Source organism: Colossoma macropomum, unplaced genomic scaffold (assembly GCF_904425465.1).
Source record: "Colossoma macropomum unplaced genomic scaffold, Colossoma_macropomum, whole genome shotgun sequence".
Taxonomy (NCBI): domain Eukaryota; kingdom Metazoa; phylum Chordata; class Actinopteri; order Characiformes; family Serrasalmidae; genus Colossoma; species Colossoma macropomum.
Genome location: NW_023494785.1, coordinates 45,473,186 through 45,490,809, shown reverse-complemented (window position 1 = coordinate 45,490,809; position 17,624 = coordinate 45,473,186). Strand labels below are relative to the sequence as shown.

The following is a 17,624-nucleotide window of genomic DNA, read 5'->3' as shown; positions in this document are numbered from 1 at the left end:
TCAGGAACTAATCTGTTTTGTACAGTAGGGAACCCTGACGCTACTGTTGAGTGGTAGTTTACTGTACAGTGACACACTCGGGCGACTCCTCCAGCTGCTCAGTTTTCAGAATACAGTTCTTTTGAAGGTGTTTGGAGCTCATGCTGGTTTAAAGCTCTGACGGCTGCTGGTTTGTGATGATGTAAAAAAGCTCTAGTGTAACTCTGACCACTAACTCTACTCCATTTCTCCTCACTGTGTAACATTCCATACCTGCTAGCCCCTGACTAATGCTATGCTAATGCTTCTTAACACTGTAAGGTTGTGATTTCCGGACTTTGTGTAACTGTAAACGTCTCTTTTTGCCCCTCGAGGCTCTGCGAGGTGTAGAACAGCACAGAAGAGCGAAGGATGTGTTGATGTTTATGAGAAGGAAGCAGGTTTATATTGGCTGCTCTATCGCGTTACCGCTGAGGAGAAAGTTAGCGAGATCCGGGTGGAGATGGGGAACTTTATAAGCTTCAGAGGAAAAGTGCTTCCGCTGCTGTAGAGCAACGATCCGATTAATCATACGCGCGCTCAGGAACTGCTGGGAAACAAGGCCCACAGCAGGAAGTGTGAAGTATGGAGATAATGCACCATGTGTGCCCCTAACCTCACCACAGGCTGCAGCGTTACTGCGCTACATCTCACTTTCAGGACATTTTTTATGGGTTATTTATCCTCCACTCATTGTATCCAACCTGTATACTCTATAGTTGAAGGGGAATTCCACTGATATTTCAAATTTTCTCATTTCTGCATATATTCAGAGTGATTCGGAGTGGTTTGGTGTGAAATGGTTCAGATGTCTTTACAGTGGTGGTGATAGGAACCAGGGGGCGCCATGACTACAACACAAATATAGACATTTTATTTAGTATCCAAAACCACCAGTGAACCTACACGTAGTTGTGATACACCAAAATGAAAATTCTTGACCGTAACTGAAACCAAAGTTCAGAACTCACTCAGCCCCAAACCGAAAAGCTTGACCATCACCTGGACAAATGACGTGTTCTATAGATTTTCTGAGTGAAAATAAGTGAACACATCCTCTACAGAGACACACTCAACGTTTCTATTTATCTGCTGAGTTTATCATATTGAAAAAATAAAGCATGACGTAAAATGTGCCATTGCTTTTGCACTCTATTTTTCCCCAAAGTGTTAAATTCAGTAAATAAACAGTAATTGTGCATTAAAATGTGCAGAGGTGTGTTCACTGTAGAAGATGTCTTAACATTCTTTGACTTAAATCAGCGAAACACAGAATTTGACTGGAATTTTGCAAACAATTGTAGAATTTTGTTCTTATTGTTTTATTTATGCTTTTGAATTAACAGAATAACACAGACTGTGCTTCACCTGCAATAATCACCATGTTTTGAAAGAGAACTAGAGGACTAATGTAATGTTAAGCAGTTAAATAATATAAAATATGAAAGTTGTAAAAGTACCAAAATATGATCATGCATTGGTTCCCAAAGCTCCACTGCAATAATGCGAAACACCCCGCTTTTCAATATGTAAAGCAGGTGGGCGTGGCTTTGAAACTCTGAAGTTTCTCCAGCAGGGAGCGCTATAAGCAATTTAATTAAACAGTTTTATTAAATCAGTTAATAATAAAAGTGTGTATTTTATGAGCGTACAGAGTTTCACTGTTGATCTGCTGACCATTCAGATTAGTGTAAGATATTAAGTGTTAGATTTACACTGCAGACCTGTATAATCTTTTGCCTTTTTAGACCAAATTTCTGGCCTTTTTTATCTTTTGGCCGAAGTTTTTGCATGGAATGTTGATGATGGGAAAATAGTGGAAAATCTGAAATAATCCATTTTCATGCCAAACCACTCTGAACGACGCTGTTTACATCTTAACCGTTTAATTATGCAGGAATTTTGAGAAAATCCTTAAGTCACCATGTGCCGCAGTGTTTTTAACAGTAATGTGAGCCTCCAGTGACACAGTTAGCAGTACTAGTGCTGATATTAAGTTACAGCGCCCTAGAAACAGACACGTCCAGCACTGTTTGATCCATTAAATCACCTGGGCTGTAATACAGACTCCTGCTCGTGTTGGATTACACTCTGAGAGTCAAGTTAATCAGACAGCACTGATAACAGTGGCCTGATGGATTATTGGCCGATCTATCACATATTTAGCTCTTAATAAATGCTCTTCCTTGAAAATGATCTGAACAACACTGGCAGTATGAACTTTTTATCCGATACTGATATTAGGAACCAAGAAATTTGGACAATTTTACATTTCTCAACTGTCCAAAAAGCAGCGGAAACTCGCTTTGAAAACCCGCATCATTTAGCAGCAAGATAGCTCTGTTATTGAGAGAGGCGATTATTTTTAATATCAGTGTAATTAAACCTTTAAAGTAATTACAACACAAAATTACATGAGGTACTTAAATATTTTCACATGCTTTCTTAAAAATAATGAATATATTTATTTTGTAGCGCTGGAATTCATAGAAATGTGCTTGGCCTTTGTTGGTTAGCGCCTGTTTTTAAAATATTTTTCATCAAGTTTCTTCACATCAAGGTTGTCTGTGCTATAACATGTTATCTTCATGCTGAAGGTCGGGATGTCTTTGTCATTTTAACGCTGCTGCACTGTATTCTGGTTTTATATCATATATCAGAAGCAAAGGGCCTTTCAGCAGCAACTTCGGTGTGTTTCATCACTCAGTGTGTCTGAGATCCACCCACTTTTACAGGCCAGTAGACGGACATGCGAAGCGACCAATCACAAACTGCTCTTTTTAAGGCGCTGTTTAAGGGCGGTGTTCATAAAAGTGCTACAGAACAGACTTGTGGAATTGTTTGTCGTGGTTTGCAACAGTTTCGAGCAGAATTATTTAGCTTAATCCATCGGCAGACATTGGCTTGACATTACCGATAATGTTGACAATAAAAAAAACATTGACAAATATTCTTACTGTCAGCGTTTATGTTTCAAATTGACTTCCAACCAAAAGCAAGTTAACAACTTAACTTTGTGAGCACATAGTGAAAGTTAAAAGAAGTCAAATCTGAAGGATTGTCTTAAAATTAAGGATAAAATCGTCACTTAGCTTTCCACGGTAGCAAAATGTTACATTCCTTCAGCGTAAAAGAATAAGAATAAGCTAACGTTCCCCTATAATACAAAGGTTTCTAAATCTAATTACTAACGTTAGTCAATGGAATATTCTGAGCCGAATCAGTTTCAGTTAATTAGAAGTATTTTTAGCAATGACCTTGCAACACCTTAGCAACCACCTGGGTTACCATAGCAATGGCCTAGTGACACATTAGAAACGAAATATTTCGAAAACTGTAGAACCTGCTTAGCAACACTTTAGCAACCACCTGCGATATCATAGCAACGGCCTAGCTACACCTTAGAAACACTTTGTACACCATAACATCTGCTTAACAGCACCTTAGCAACCACTTGGGATACCATAGCAACTTCCTAGCAACACCTTAGAAACACTTTGGACACCGTAACACCTGCTTAGCAACACCTTAGCAATCACCTGGGATACCATGGCAACAGCCTAGCAACACCTTAGAAACACTTTGGACACCGTAACACCTGCTTGGCAACACCTTAGCAACCACCTGGGATACCATGGCAACAGCTTTATCAAGCCAACTGAAAAGTTTTTACATGAAAATCGCCATTGTAGTTATTAAATATAGCTCAGAATTATGGCTTAAAACAAAGTGCCGCAGGTTTTTTCCCCTGGCAGCAATTTAGCTCATGACAAACAGAACCTCAGTTCGTAAAAACATTGCCAAACATCTTTATTGTGACAGCTCTTCACATTCAAGCCAATTAATAATTTTTGTCCAGTTAATTAACATGAAGAATCAAAATAGCTGTTTTTTTGCAGACCTAATAGATTCTTAACGCTCTGTGTGACTCAAAATAAGCAAGAAAGTCTAGAAATAAGTCGGTTCTTATAATATTCCTCCAGACATTTAAACATAAGAAATATTACATGTTCTGATGTTTTCACTGGCCAGCATATCGTCGAAAACAACAAAGAAAAAGCAGCGTAATCCACAGAAGACCCGCAAGCAAGAATGTGTCTCTAGCACTTCATATATCAGTTTTCATTCTTTTATTTCTCTTCTCATCTCTTCATCCCTCGCTTTACTGTGGCCTTAATGTTGAGCAGCCCACACCAGCCTTAACCCTGATCACGGCTGACAGGCTGTGTTGTGAGGGATGCGGAGGATCCACTCCGGCTGGCAGACAGGCTCTCATCTCAGTTCGTCATCTGATCCTGAGCGCTGTTACACAGACGAGTGCAGGATATCAGACGAACCTTTGAAGTGCAGCGTTTTCCATATTAGTAATAAATACCAGCAGAGAGAGAGAGAGAGAGAGAGAGAGAGAGAGAGCACGACTCTATCTACATTTAGAGTCGGTTATTCATTCAGCCTAATGAGAAACTGTAGAATGAAAACTACAAAGTTTATTTAGAGTCTTTATTATTACTTAATTTGTAAATTTTATAGCAGCAGTGATATCAGGCGATTATAATTCTCATAGCGTGAGTTATGATGCAGACCAGCCCACCTTAATCTGGATGTCTCCTGCTGTGCTCACAGCCTTTGTGCACCGTTTTCTAAAATCTGTGCATTTTCATCATCTTCTTTTCTGAGTCTTATCTCTTATTTATTGTTTATATGCTATACTGAGATAAACAAGGTGGCTAGATAGCGATGAAACGGTGTCTTATATGTGACCTAATATTTAGTCACTATGCTACAAACAATGCTAACAGCCAGGTAGCTTAAAAAAACATCCCATCAATGTTTCCCACTGCCCACCTGCTCGGATATGTCCTCATCCTCCTTAACTAGCCTTTCCACACGTTGGTTTTTAGCTGGTTTTTTAGCTGTTTTTTTAGCTTTTTCTTATGAAAATTGTGAAAACAGTAATCAACCCTGTCGGCTGTGTTCGCAGCAGCACATCGCCGCGTTTAATTTGATAATCTCTAGGCTGATGTTTGCTTCCTATTGCAATTTCGCCTACACCTTAAATAGTGCAGCTGTTTCTAGTGACCAAACAGGCGTCTGAATGTTAGTGCTAAATCAGTTAGAGGTGGAACGGGAAATGTAAGTGGGGGGGCTGGTTTAATCCCTAAATCACTACAGATACACACTGTGATGTAACATTTATAGTTTGTGTGTTATTGAGGGAGTTTAATATTAGCTCACAGTAAGCAGCCCAAAATTCTCCCGACTCTCCATAATCCAGTACTGTCAATAACTCCTGATCGCAGATTCCACTCTCGGTCTCACACCACACACACACACTAGGGGGCAGTGAGCACACTTGCCCGGAGTGATGGGCAGCCCTATCCACATTGCCCGGGGAGCAGTTGGGGGTTAGGTGTCTTGATCAAGGGCACTTCAGTCAGGTACTGTCGGCTCAGGGGATCGAACCGGCGGCCTTCTGGTCACAGGGCTGGTTCCCTGACCTCCAGCCCACGACTGCCTATCTCAGAGATCTGCCAGCAGGTTTCAGGGTTTGGACACTCCTCAGACTGACCGAATGCTGTCTCTCTCTCTTCTTTGTCTTGTTTTCTTCGTTGTGTCTGATGTCAGTGTGTGTTGTGATGTCGAGCTGTCTTGTTATCTGTATGCAATATTTCTTCTCTCTCCTCTTTCCTGCTCTGTTTTTCCCTCTTCCATCCCTCCATCCATCCTTCCATCCTTCCTTTGCACTACAGAGAAGAGGAGGAGGAGGATGAGGAGGAGGAAGATGAGGAGGAACCTCAGAAATCTCTCTCTAGACAGGGATCTGCCAGGTACTCTAGAACAGGCTGATGAGGATGGACCGATATGGAATTTTTGGGCCGATATTTATAACCGATAATTAATAACCGATACCGTTCGATATTTTTACTTTATTGTATTATTATTAAATGCAAAGTAAGACAGCTTAAAACTCTCAGGATTGATTGTTGATGAATTTTTCAGATAATTCAGAAATGACAGATAAATATTTACATTTAACATTTAACTCATAATTTTATTTGGTATATTTATGCATATGAGTCATTGAATACTAGCTCACCTGTCCAGTGATGTTGTGGATTTCCATGACAAAATTCCAATAAAAACTGGATTTCAGTCCATACGTCTGTGCAGATGTTCAAACCTGTGCTCCAGTTATTTTTTATTATGAATTTTTACATTTTGCCCCAAAATCACATCATAACTGCTGAAATTAAGTGCTTACAGAAAGACTGAACTACAGTGACTGAAATACACACTAAGAATGAAATTTCATGTTTCATGTTAATAAATTCCCACAACAGGTTTATTATAATAAATATTATCATTTATTATTATTTATTATTATAGGCTATACTTTCATTTCACTGTGTGAAGTCGTTCCTTTTTGAAATGTAACCTTTCTGTAAGTTTTCAAAATTATTTTTGCAAAATTTTGTTAAGTTCTATATTTCAATCAAACCTAAAAAAATATATTAATTATATTAAAAATATATTAATTCCTGCATAAAATATCATAAGCTACACCAAATGGCTTCACAACTAAAAATCCATTTTGTAGACATTTTTGACCCCATACCCCACATTTTCTCAAAATATGGAAATAAAATCTAAATTTTCTCAAAATCCAATCATAATCTCAGTATTTTTTTCTTGGATAAGAACGGTTATGTCTGAATAACAAATAAAAAATTGCAGATTGCAAACTTGGTGCTTTGATAAATTGTTTGAACCAGAAAGTCATTTATTTATTTGTTTGTTTGTTTGTTTATTTATTTATTTATTTATTTATTTGGGAAGTAATATATTCTTCCCTTTTGTGTAATTTGGGGGAATATTATAAACAGAATCTCCTGTAGAAGCAGCCCACCATAACCAGTTTTACAGGTAATTTAAAAACTAATGAGGCTAATTAAAAAAAAAGATAAAATCAATTTGAAGCACAGCTTTGAAGTTTTGCGTGGTAATATGAATCAAATCTTTTAATAACATAAAGCAAAAAATGTTTCTTTTTTTGGTGGCAAGTTGTCAGTTGTAATTATCGGCTGTAATTCCAAAGTCGGGCCACTAGGAATAGTTCAGTTTTCCCATTTATCTGCGAATATCACCAGCTAATATACTGTTCACCCCTAGTCCTCAGAATTTAGCTAGAACTGTTAACTGTAGTTTAGAACCCGCTGTGCTTTTGTGCTCCCAGCTAACAACAGACGTCCTGTTGAACTTTAGCAGACGTTCTGTTTTGGAAAATTAATATTGCAAAAAAAAAAACAAATCTGTAGAGCGTCTGTAGGGCCAGTCTGAGAGCTGTCTAGTCGTGCCACACAAATCTGTAATGTGTCTTGAAATGATGTTTTATTTACTAAATCCATCATCGTGAGCTGCTTATGGCACAATATTAATGATGACATTTAAGCGGTGGACACTTTCAGTCCAGCCATTTTTGCAGAAATTGTTTAAATTTTGCTGCTGTCCAAAAAAAATCAAGTATTGATTTTCTACATCATTTGAACATTTGAGCAGCTGACCTGGACACTGTTTAAAACTCTGAATGGATGTTTTATTTTGGACAGCAGCGATGAGCCGAAACAGAACGCATGATGTTTAGTGGGGTTTAGACGAAGTAGGATTGGAGCTGAATCGCACGATACAGAGTCATTCCATGAGATTGTGCCAAAGAAACATTCTGTTTTGAAAATTTTCAAGTCCAAGAATAAAAAAGAAGAAAGGATGAAGTTTGTCCTCCATATTTCATTTACATTCAATTACCAAATCAAGGTGGAATCATTCAGGCTACGCCCCCATCATCTCTGTAATGAAGGACACGCTGCAAAACGTTCTGCTCTGTGAACCTGAAATGATCTCAGATCTAGACGATGTATCTAACATTGCAATTCCCAAACAAGGTAGAGATGGTCGCAGGAATATTATGAGTATTTTTCTTATCTTTAGACATTTTTACGTGTTTAGATAATTATCTCTCTGTATTGGCAGAAAGTCTTGCTTGTTTGTAGCAGATTTCATAGAACAAGCAAAATTTTGATTCTATTTAATGACATTGTAGTTGATTGCTTAGTAGAAAGTAAGTACAAGTAGAAGTAGAAATTAGTTAAAATTAAAATTAGTTAAAATTTAATTAAAATTAATTAAAATTACTACAAGTAGAAACGTCTAAGAATAAGTTAAACAATCTTCTATATTTATATATGACTACAGTCTGTAACTGTAGATATGGTGAATGGAGCTGATAAAATGGACAGTGAGTGTAGTTTTAATGTTATAGGTGATCAGTGTAAATATAAACAAAGAGCTTTGACCTGGACTCAGATGGCGCTCTTGGAATGGAATGACTGTACTAAGCTAGTGGAACATTCTCGGAACGTTGTAAAGGCTCCATCCCTAAAAAATAACAAATAACATCCTTCCAACCTTAAAAGGGCCTCAGAGAACGTCCTACAGACGTCACTTTGTTAGCTGGGCTCACTGACACCTGCAGTTCTTGCCCTGAGACCTTTGTTTGATGGTGGGTCCTCCTGCTGAACTCCACGCTGAGCCGCTCTGTCGTTCCTTATCTCGATCAGAGAGGAGGCGTCTAGTTTGTGTTTGCCCGTTAAATGCATGGCCGGGCTCCTCCTCGCCGGAGCTGCCGACTGTGAGCCCCGGCGCAGCGTGAGCGTCGCCGGCCGCGCGGGAGATAAAGTCGTCTGCAGAGCTCCAGCGCCGTTAAGCCCCGACTGCGCTCTGTCCCCCGGCCTCTCCTCCTGGGCCTCCGTCAGGTCCCTGGGGGCCCTCCCCGGTGGGGGTTCCTCTGCCACCTCCTCCGCCTCCTCCTCCCCCGGCGAAGACCCCGCCTCCCCAGCTCCCTCCCCCATCCCCTCCCCCTCTCTCCTCCTGCCCCTCAGGCTCGGACCAGGCGCCTGTGGGGGCCCCTCGGGGCCAGCGGGGCCGAGACGCGGAAAAGCGCTCCAGGTAGAGCAGATAGACGTACAGACCCCCCCCACCCCCCACACTCCCCCACCACTCACATGTTAAAGTGATAGTTCAGCCAAAAGCCAAATTTACGAAGTTTCCCTCCTCAGATCAAATGTAGACAGGTTTGGTGGTTTTTGCAGAAGAGCTACGAGGTTAATGCAGCTCGAATTCAATAGAAGTTTTTAAACACTGTGTCCACTCACTGTCCACTCTATTAGACACTCCTACCTTGTCAGTCCACCTTGTAGATGTAAAGTCAGAGACGATAGCTCATCTGCTGCCGCACAGTATGTGCTCGTCATCCTCTAGTCCTTCATCAGTGGTCACAGGACGCTGTTGGCTGGATATTTTTGGTTGGTGGACTATTCTCAGTCCAGCAGCGACACTGAGGTGTTTAAAAACTCCAGCAGCACTGCTGTGTCTGATCCACTCAGACCAGCACAACACACACTAACACACCACCACCACATCAGTGTTACTGCAGTGCTGAGAATGACCCACCACCCAAATAGTACCTGCTCTGTGAGGGTCCATGGGGGTCCTGACCACTGAAGAACAGGGTAAAAGGGGGCTAACAAAGTATCAGAGAAACAGATGGACTACAGTCTGTAACTGTAGAACTACAAAGTGCACCTATATAGTAAGTGGAGCTGATAAAATGGACAATGAGCGTAGAAACAAGGAGATGGTCAGAATGTTATGGCTGATCGGAGTTCATCGTTGGTTTGGCTGCACTGTGCCGACTGCTGTATGTAGCAAGCAGAAAAAAAAGTCTTGATGCCGAAACTGTGGATCCGGCGCTGCTACAGCTGGTCATTTAGGCCGTATGATCACTTTAATCTGTTTACATGGCAAACGAAACCACACAGAGGCAGCAGGAGTGAATCAGGCTCAGACACCAAACATGTCCTGACTGATCAGATGTGTCTGATCTGGGGGCAAAGCTGGGTGCCTTGGATTTTTGGCTGAACTATCATTTTAATTCCCGTCAGAGTCTTGGATATTTGACAAAGCCGCATGTTTGGATCAGGAATCATTGCGCTAGTGTGAGTTACACCACACTGATGCTGGTGAGGACCTTCCCAAATATGGGCTGATCAGGGTTCAGACACAGACTGTGTATGCCCGTCATACGTCTCAGACTCCAGCAGTTACGGTCAACTACGGTGATACTGGACTTAAAGGGGAATATTTTGATGATTAAGATTCACCAAAACAGAGTTGTTCTGAGTGGTCTGGTGTGAAATGCTCCGTTCTAGAGTCAGAACTGTTCACAGTGGTGGTGATAGGAACCAGACGTCCACCTCTAAAAGCTCCCTCACAGAAAGTTCCTACATGAAATGGTTATGAATTCACTGCCTGATGACTGAGACACTGTTTTATGATAGTTTAGAGAACTTAAACTCCATTCATGGTGGAGGGATACATGCAGGGCGCTGTGAGGCAAAATAGTCCCCAAAGAAAACTTATTATTTCAGATTTTCCACTATTTTCCATCATCAACATTCCATATAAACTCAGAAGACTCGTGTAGGTTCACTGGTGGTTCTGGATAGTAAATAAAATGTCTATATTTGTGTTGTAGTCATGGCAACCCCTGGTTCCTATCACCACCACTGTAAAGACATCTGAACCATTTCACACCAAACCACTCTGAATCTCTGTTTAAACCTCACACACTGAATTTTAACAAATGTAACAGGTCTGTGGTTCTCGTCTGAAGGTTGGGGGTTTTGTTCTACCATTTTCATCAAGCCTGCACAATATCTGTTCCACGTGTTCCTCAGTGTCAGGCTCGTGTGAGCCCCTGTAAAGTGCCCTGTTAGTGCGTATTAATTAACAGTGGTGTGCAGTTCTATGGTTAATAATGAAAAAATGGTTCTGGCCCACTAAATGCGATGTTCTCCGTGTCTCTGTGTTTGCTGGAGTGGAAAAAGACTGAAGGTTTCGAACACAAAGCTTTCCTTTTCCGTGATCCAGCTACACTGCAGTGCAGCTGCTCCCAGAGGGATGCTAACTTCTCCTGACATTTACAACTCATCTGCCTTTTATCGCTGCATCGTATCACTCCAAAGGCGAGGCGAGGCAGTAAATTAGAGCGGGTATAGAGGGAAATGTATTGGATGGGAATCCTTCAGGCCTCTGTCTGAAGATTAGAGCGCTTTTGGGGGGGAGGGTGTGGGGGTGGGGCGGCTCCGGCATGTTTCTTCCATTATGGCTGCAGTTTCTCTGCCAAACAAAGTGAATCGAGGTTGCAGTGGCTCCTCTGTACAGGAGGCCGTTATAAACATGTTAAATCACTGACATTATTTGAGCCCTGATTCGCCGACTGTTCGCTTATTTAAGCTCTTCCACTAAATGAGAACGTAATACTTCTTCTGTCTGATGACCTGCCAGCATTAAAGGGCCCATATAGTGGAAAAAAACGAATTTTGATATTCTAAAGGTTGAAATTCTATATAAACATTGTTATTAAATGTTCAAAATATACCACCCCCTCCCCAGACCATACACAGAGATTAATCTGCCAAAACAGCTTGTTTTTAGATTACATCATGGTTTGTGATGTCATAAAGATTTATAAATCCCCATGTCTGTTTAGCCTACAGTAGCTTGGCTACGCCCACTCAGGCTGCAATATATAAGAACCATAAACATGTTTACATATCTGCACTTATTTTACTTAAAGCAGTTTAGCCGCACCCATTCAGCAGTTTAGCCCCACCCATTCAGCAGTTCAGCCCCACCCATTCAGCCTACAGTAGTTTAGCCCCGCCTATTCAGCCTACAGCAGTTTAGCCCCACCATTCAGCAGTTTAGCCCCACCCATTCAGCCTACAGCAGTTCAGCCCCACCATTCAGCTACAGCAGGTTGCTTATGTTAAAACTAAACTGTTGATCATTAAGTTTTTCAGTGCAAACATTACAAATACAGCACATGACTGTAAAACCAGAATATGGGCCCTTTAAGTTTCATTGTTATGAAAGAGTTTGAATGAGACTTTCTTAAAAAAGAGTCTGAAAAGAGTTAAAAATCTGCCTTTGATTCACTTTTTTTACGCATGCTTTGCTTCTGTCCCTCAGTCCCTCTTTCATCTCCTCTGCTGTTATACTCCACTAAACCTCTGAGTAATCCATCTGTTCAGCATGTAATCTGACCTAACCTCATTCTCTCCTACATTCTGTCTCCTCTGCTCAGTCTCTCGGATGTTAGGTACTTAAACACGCCCTGTTCCACATGCGCGTCCAGAGCCACTCTTAGTGTCGGCAGGTAAGGCTCCAGCAGGGTCCAAACAGCGAGGTGGTCTTACATGGAAACTCTGCTGTGTATAAGAATAGGTCTGTTTCACTGAGCCTTAAAGGGGAATGCCACTGACTTACCAAAATTTCTGCATAGTTAAGTGGTTGAGATGTAAACAGAGCGGTTTGGTGTGAAACGCTGTTCTAGATAAACTTACCGAGTCAGAACTGTTCACAGTGGTGGTGATAGGAACCAGACGTCCACCTCTAAAAGCTCCCTCACAGAAAGTTCCTACATGAAATGGTTATGAATTCACTGCCTGATGACTGAGACACTGTTTTATGATAGTTTAGAGAACTTAAACTCCGTTCATGGTGGAGGGATACATGCAGGGCGCTGTGAGGCAAAATAGTCCCCAAAGAAAACTTATTATTTCAGATTTTCCACTATTTTCCATCATCAACATTCATATAAACTCAGAAGACTCGTGTAGGTTCACTGGTGGTTCTGGATAGTAAATAAAATGTCTATATTTGTGTTGTAGTCATGGCGACCCCTGGTTCCTATCACCACCACTGTAAAGACATCTGAACCATTCACACCAAACCACTCTGAATCTCTCTGTTTACATATCTGAATTATTCATAAATGTTGATAAAATGGGTGGAGCTGCCCTTCCACAGTGTGGACTAGGCAGGAGCATGATAAGAGATCACCACAGACAATCTTCTTCATCCAGTTATTAATGGACTGAACTGAACCAGCGGTCTGATGCTGCTGACCACTTCACGTCTTTGTGAGGTTCTTTATTAAAGCGGCTGTCAAGTATTAAAAAGATCCCTTTGATGCTAAAGTTATGTGATCTGATGATTAACCAGTTATATTTGAATAATACACAGGTCCTTTCACCTTAATAAGACATTTCTTCATGAGTTCTTTAGTAAAGAAAATGGTTCTATACAGAACCATGAATACTCAAAGAACCCTTTGCATGATTAAAGGGTTCTTTGCATCATGTATGCGTTCTTCAGACTGATGGAGAACGTGTTGGTTCTATAAAGCACCAAAAAAGGGTTCCGCTATTCTGATGATGTCTGGCTTGTGACAATAGCAGAACCCTTTTCAGAAGGGTTCTCTGTAGAATCATGCAGAACACATTCTCCATCATTCTCACCAGGCGAAAGAACCATTTAAGCGTGTAAATTGTTTGAATGTTGATGGTTCACTGTCTTTACTAAAGAACCATTGAAGAACTGTCTTTTTTAAGAGTGTAGTACATTAAAATCCTGCTTAGGGCCCCCGAAAGGCTGGAACCGGCCCCGCTATTGGCGAGGAAAGACGATCAGCTTCTTATGATCACCCAACTCAGTCCGACAGAGGACCAGGAGCCGGATCCACGAAAACTGTCTTAAGAAGAAACTTGTGAAGGTTCTTAAGACAAACACTAAGAAGTTCCTAAGAACGTTCCTAAATGCAGTTCTTGACATAAACTTAAGAAGTTCTCAAATTTTCTCCTAAAAAATCTTAATTATTTCTTTAAGATGTTCTGAAGATCTTCATTGCTTTTTCTTGCGTAGGCTGTGTTATGTGGATTAACTGCATGAAATATATTTGAATTTGTATTAATATTTTTTTCCGTTATTTAGTTTAATCTGCTCAGAGAGCAAAATGGAAGAAAAACATCAAACCAAGTGTTTGAAAAAATTCAGCAAACAAGATCTAAAGCTGATGGAGGAAGAAACAGCCAACAGGAAAAAATCCTCCTTAGAAGATACGATAACTGTGGAGTGACGGTGGAAAGAGAGTCGAGGATGAGGAGCAGCCGAGGCAGCGCTGAGTCTGATAACTGATTTAGATCAAACTCATCAACTCTTACCGCCTGAGACGAGTGAGAGGCTGCCGCAAGGAAAAGAAAACATTTCAGAACATAACGTTTCCAAGAATTGCGCTTGTTCTTAAAATTATTCCTAAGAAAGAAGTTCCTAAGAATTCGTAAGAGGTTATTTAAGGAATAACAATGTTTCACAACGTTTTTCTTAAGAGTGAAGTTAATCAAAAACACATATTTAAGAAGATTTTCTTCCTTAAGACATTTTTGTGAATCCGGCCCCAAAATGAGCAACGTTGTTCTTTACTTGACTGTCGGTAGTGAACTCAGGCAGAACCCTGTAGCTGAAAGCAGAAAGGCATTAAGGACGGCCCCTTTAGGACCCTCTGGGAGACGTTCCCTGTGCAGAGTCATGTTTTGCAGGGCTCTGTTTTGGGAAACGGAATTCTGAACTGGGAAAAAGATTGTCTTTTGTCATCCTCCACACACTCCTAATGGATCCTGCAGCACAGCTCAGTGTGCAGAGGAGTTTTTGTGCTTGGGGAGCGAGGCCTGATAGCGGGCTGCTCACAGGGGGCGCTGTTTTGTGCCGTGTCTGTCGTACTGATTGGATGTGTCGTCATCTGTGTAGCACTTTTGTATCCTTCAGTGCTTGATTGGTGTGCTTTGCTTGTGAAGTGAAGAAGGAAAAACGTGTAAATCACCTCATCCTTTTGCTTCTCGTGCCTCATTATTGCTGCATTTCTTATTATCTGGCTGTTTAATTGACTGTTGATTGACCTGTAGAGGTCAGCGTTGGGGTCGAGTGGTGGATGATGATGGTTTTCTCGTCTTCGTTCAGCAGGCAGAACGGCTACGCGGCCACCTTCCCCGGCAGATCATCCGGCGTATCCAGCGCCCCCTCAACCCCCTTCGGCCGCTTCATCTCTACAGGAAGCCCACCTGCAGACGGAAAACCTGACAGGTGACCCCCCCCACTCTTTCACCGGAGTATTAAAGAGGTTAAAGGCCTGAGAGTGATAGTTCAGACAAAACACCACATTAGGACAGTTTAATACCCCGAATGCAGTCGATCGATTGGTGTTTGAACTCTCCTTCAGTTTTAGCTCTGGAGCTACAAGGCTAACGTGTAAAGTGATAGGAGTCTATATTGAGTCTATATTGATGACTTACAGGGACATTTTTCCAAAATCTCTCCATAACTGAGTGTGTGAGGTGTAAACAGAGTGGTTCAGAGTGGTTTGGTGTGAGACGGTTCTGATTTCTTCACAGTGGTGGTGAATTTTATGATTTTTTTTGGTTTTATTTTATCTCACTATTTTATTGCAGCTGCTTATTATCTTAGCTGGTTCTTCTACTCACTTCTGATGTGTTTTATTAAATGTTTTATTGTGATTTTAAGTTTCTTATTTTTATTTCTTCATAAATCTTCCCATCTGGCTGATTTTCATTTGTTTTAGTTGATAAATTTCAGTCCCTGTGTAACTCGCTGGGCTACGCTGTAAATGAGGGTCACCCTCAGCGTTTTTCAGGGTCAAAATAAGGGTTGATTGATTGATTGATTGATATATTTATGTGCATGCACTAACACAGTGCCGTGTTCTGGTGCTGACCTGCTGTCTCTGGTGTTCCAGGCCGGCTCTGGGGGGTTTGCTGACCTCCTCTTACAGGCAGCATCAGGAGAGTCTGGCTGCGGAGCGAGAGAGGAGGAGGCTGGAGAGAGAGGAGAGGCTGCACAGGATCGAGCGCGAGGAGAGAACCCGCTTCAAGTACGCGTTCCTACTTCTCTGATCTCTGATTCAGTTTGATTACAATCCTTTGGGAAATGATTAGACGCATCATGAAATATCAGACGTACACTAAAGGGCAGGTTTACTAAAAGAGGCGCTAATTAGACGGAGAGGTTTGTCTAATTAGTTCTGCTAAGAACTCAGCTTTGGAGTTCATATCGTCATCTTGGCATTATAAGGTTCTGACAGTTTGGTCAAAATTGAGTTATTCACGTTCTCATTCTGTGAGCTCTGAACGTTACATGAGGTGTTTTTTTTAAGTTGTCTGCATTTTTGGGCCTTAGGATAATTGAACTTCCTTGGTGGGCCAGTTATTGATCGCTCTGTCATATATAGAGACATTTGTACTGTAATGTGTGAAGGTGGCACTTTAGACTGACTGTCGTTATAAAAAATTATTTTATTTATTTATTGATTTACTTATTCTTTTTTACAGACTGTGTGCAAATATTTGATTCTTTTTTTAATAACTTTTAATTTTGTGGTAGTATATTTTCAGTCGGGGAGGCACGGTGGCGCAGTGGGTAGCGCTGTCGCCTCACAGCAAGAAGGGCCTGGGTCCGATTCCCGGCCGGGTGACCAGGGTCATTTCTGTGTGGAGTTTGCCTGTTCTCCCCGTGTCTGTGTGGGTTTCCTCCGGGTACTCCGGTTTCCTCCCACAGTCCAAAAACATGCAGTCAGGCTGATTGGACATGCTGAATTGCCCCTAGGTGTGAGTGTGTGAATGTGCATGTCTGTCTGTCTGTCTGTCTGTCTGCCCTGCGATGGACTGGCGACCTGTCCAGGGTGTATCCTGCCTTCCGCCCAATGACAGCTGGGATAGGCTCCAGCACCCCACCGCAACCCAGAAGGATAAGCGGTTTAGATGATGGATGGATGGATATATTTTCAGTCTTTAAAGGGCCACACTATGTGTGAAAGGACTAGGTCCCAAAAACCGAGCCTAATCCAAATGTAGGAGATCAGCCAGTACCTGTTCAGTGCCTCTTTAGTTTTAGCGCAGGAGCTAATGGCTAATGTAGCTAACGAGCAAAGGAAGCTAATACCCCACCAATTAGCATGGAAGTTTGACATGAAACATATTATGTGAGCTTTTGTATAAATTTATATTGCAACCAATTTTATTTGTTTTCACTGGATCTTTTTATGTTTACTTAATTTTACTTTGTTGTTATTATTTATTTTTTAACTTTTTAAGCTTTTGAAACGGTTACTCTGGGCTGTCAGTGAGTTTGCAAAGTAAAAACAAAATATAACATTAGAATAAACATAAATACAGTAGTCAGGAGTCAGAATGTGGTGTTAAGTTATGAATAGTTAATTTAACTGAAGTATTGATCAGATAAAGCAGATACTGGGTGGTAAGTGTAAATACAGGACTTTCTCCAGGGGAGATTTGGAAGTGATTAAGCTAACAAACTCACACAGATCAATCACAATGAACTGTTTATTCGTTTATTTGTATTTATTTTTAATGTTACCCTTTTTAATTGTTTACTGCTCAGATAAGCAGCTTTACAGATCAGATGGTGCTGAATTGATCCTTTCTCTCGTTTCAGCCGTGACTATGTGGAGAAGAGAGAGGAAGTCAGACACGCTCGTGAAGAAAGGTACAGTATATACAGCAAACACAGTATAAACTCAGAGCTGTGCTTCACACTGATGAGATGGTGAGATGTGATGATGTGGTGAGATTGTGAGATGTGAGATGTGGTGAGATGTGGTGAGATTGTGAGATGTG

The 17,624-nt window shown here is 41.2% G+C and overlaps 1 protein-coding gene across 1 annotated transcript in view; it reads left to right on the top strand.

Annotated features, from left to right (window-relative positions):
* The window catches only part of fhod3b (formin homology 2 domain containing 3b), a 213,362-nt gene that overhangs the window by 160,735 nt on the left and 35,003 nt on the right, over window positions 1-17,624 (top strand). Inside the window, 4 exon segments of the mRNA XM_036596455.1 lie at window positions 12,224-12,295; window positions 14,935-15,057; window positions 15,728-15,862; window positions 17,443-17,493. Of these exon segments, the coding sequence (XP_036452348.1) occupies window positions 12,224-12,295; window positions 14,935-15,057; window positions 15,728-15,862; window positions 17,443-17,493 (381 nt within the window).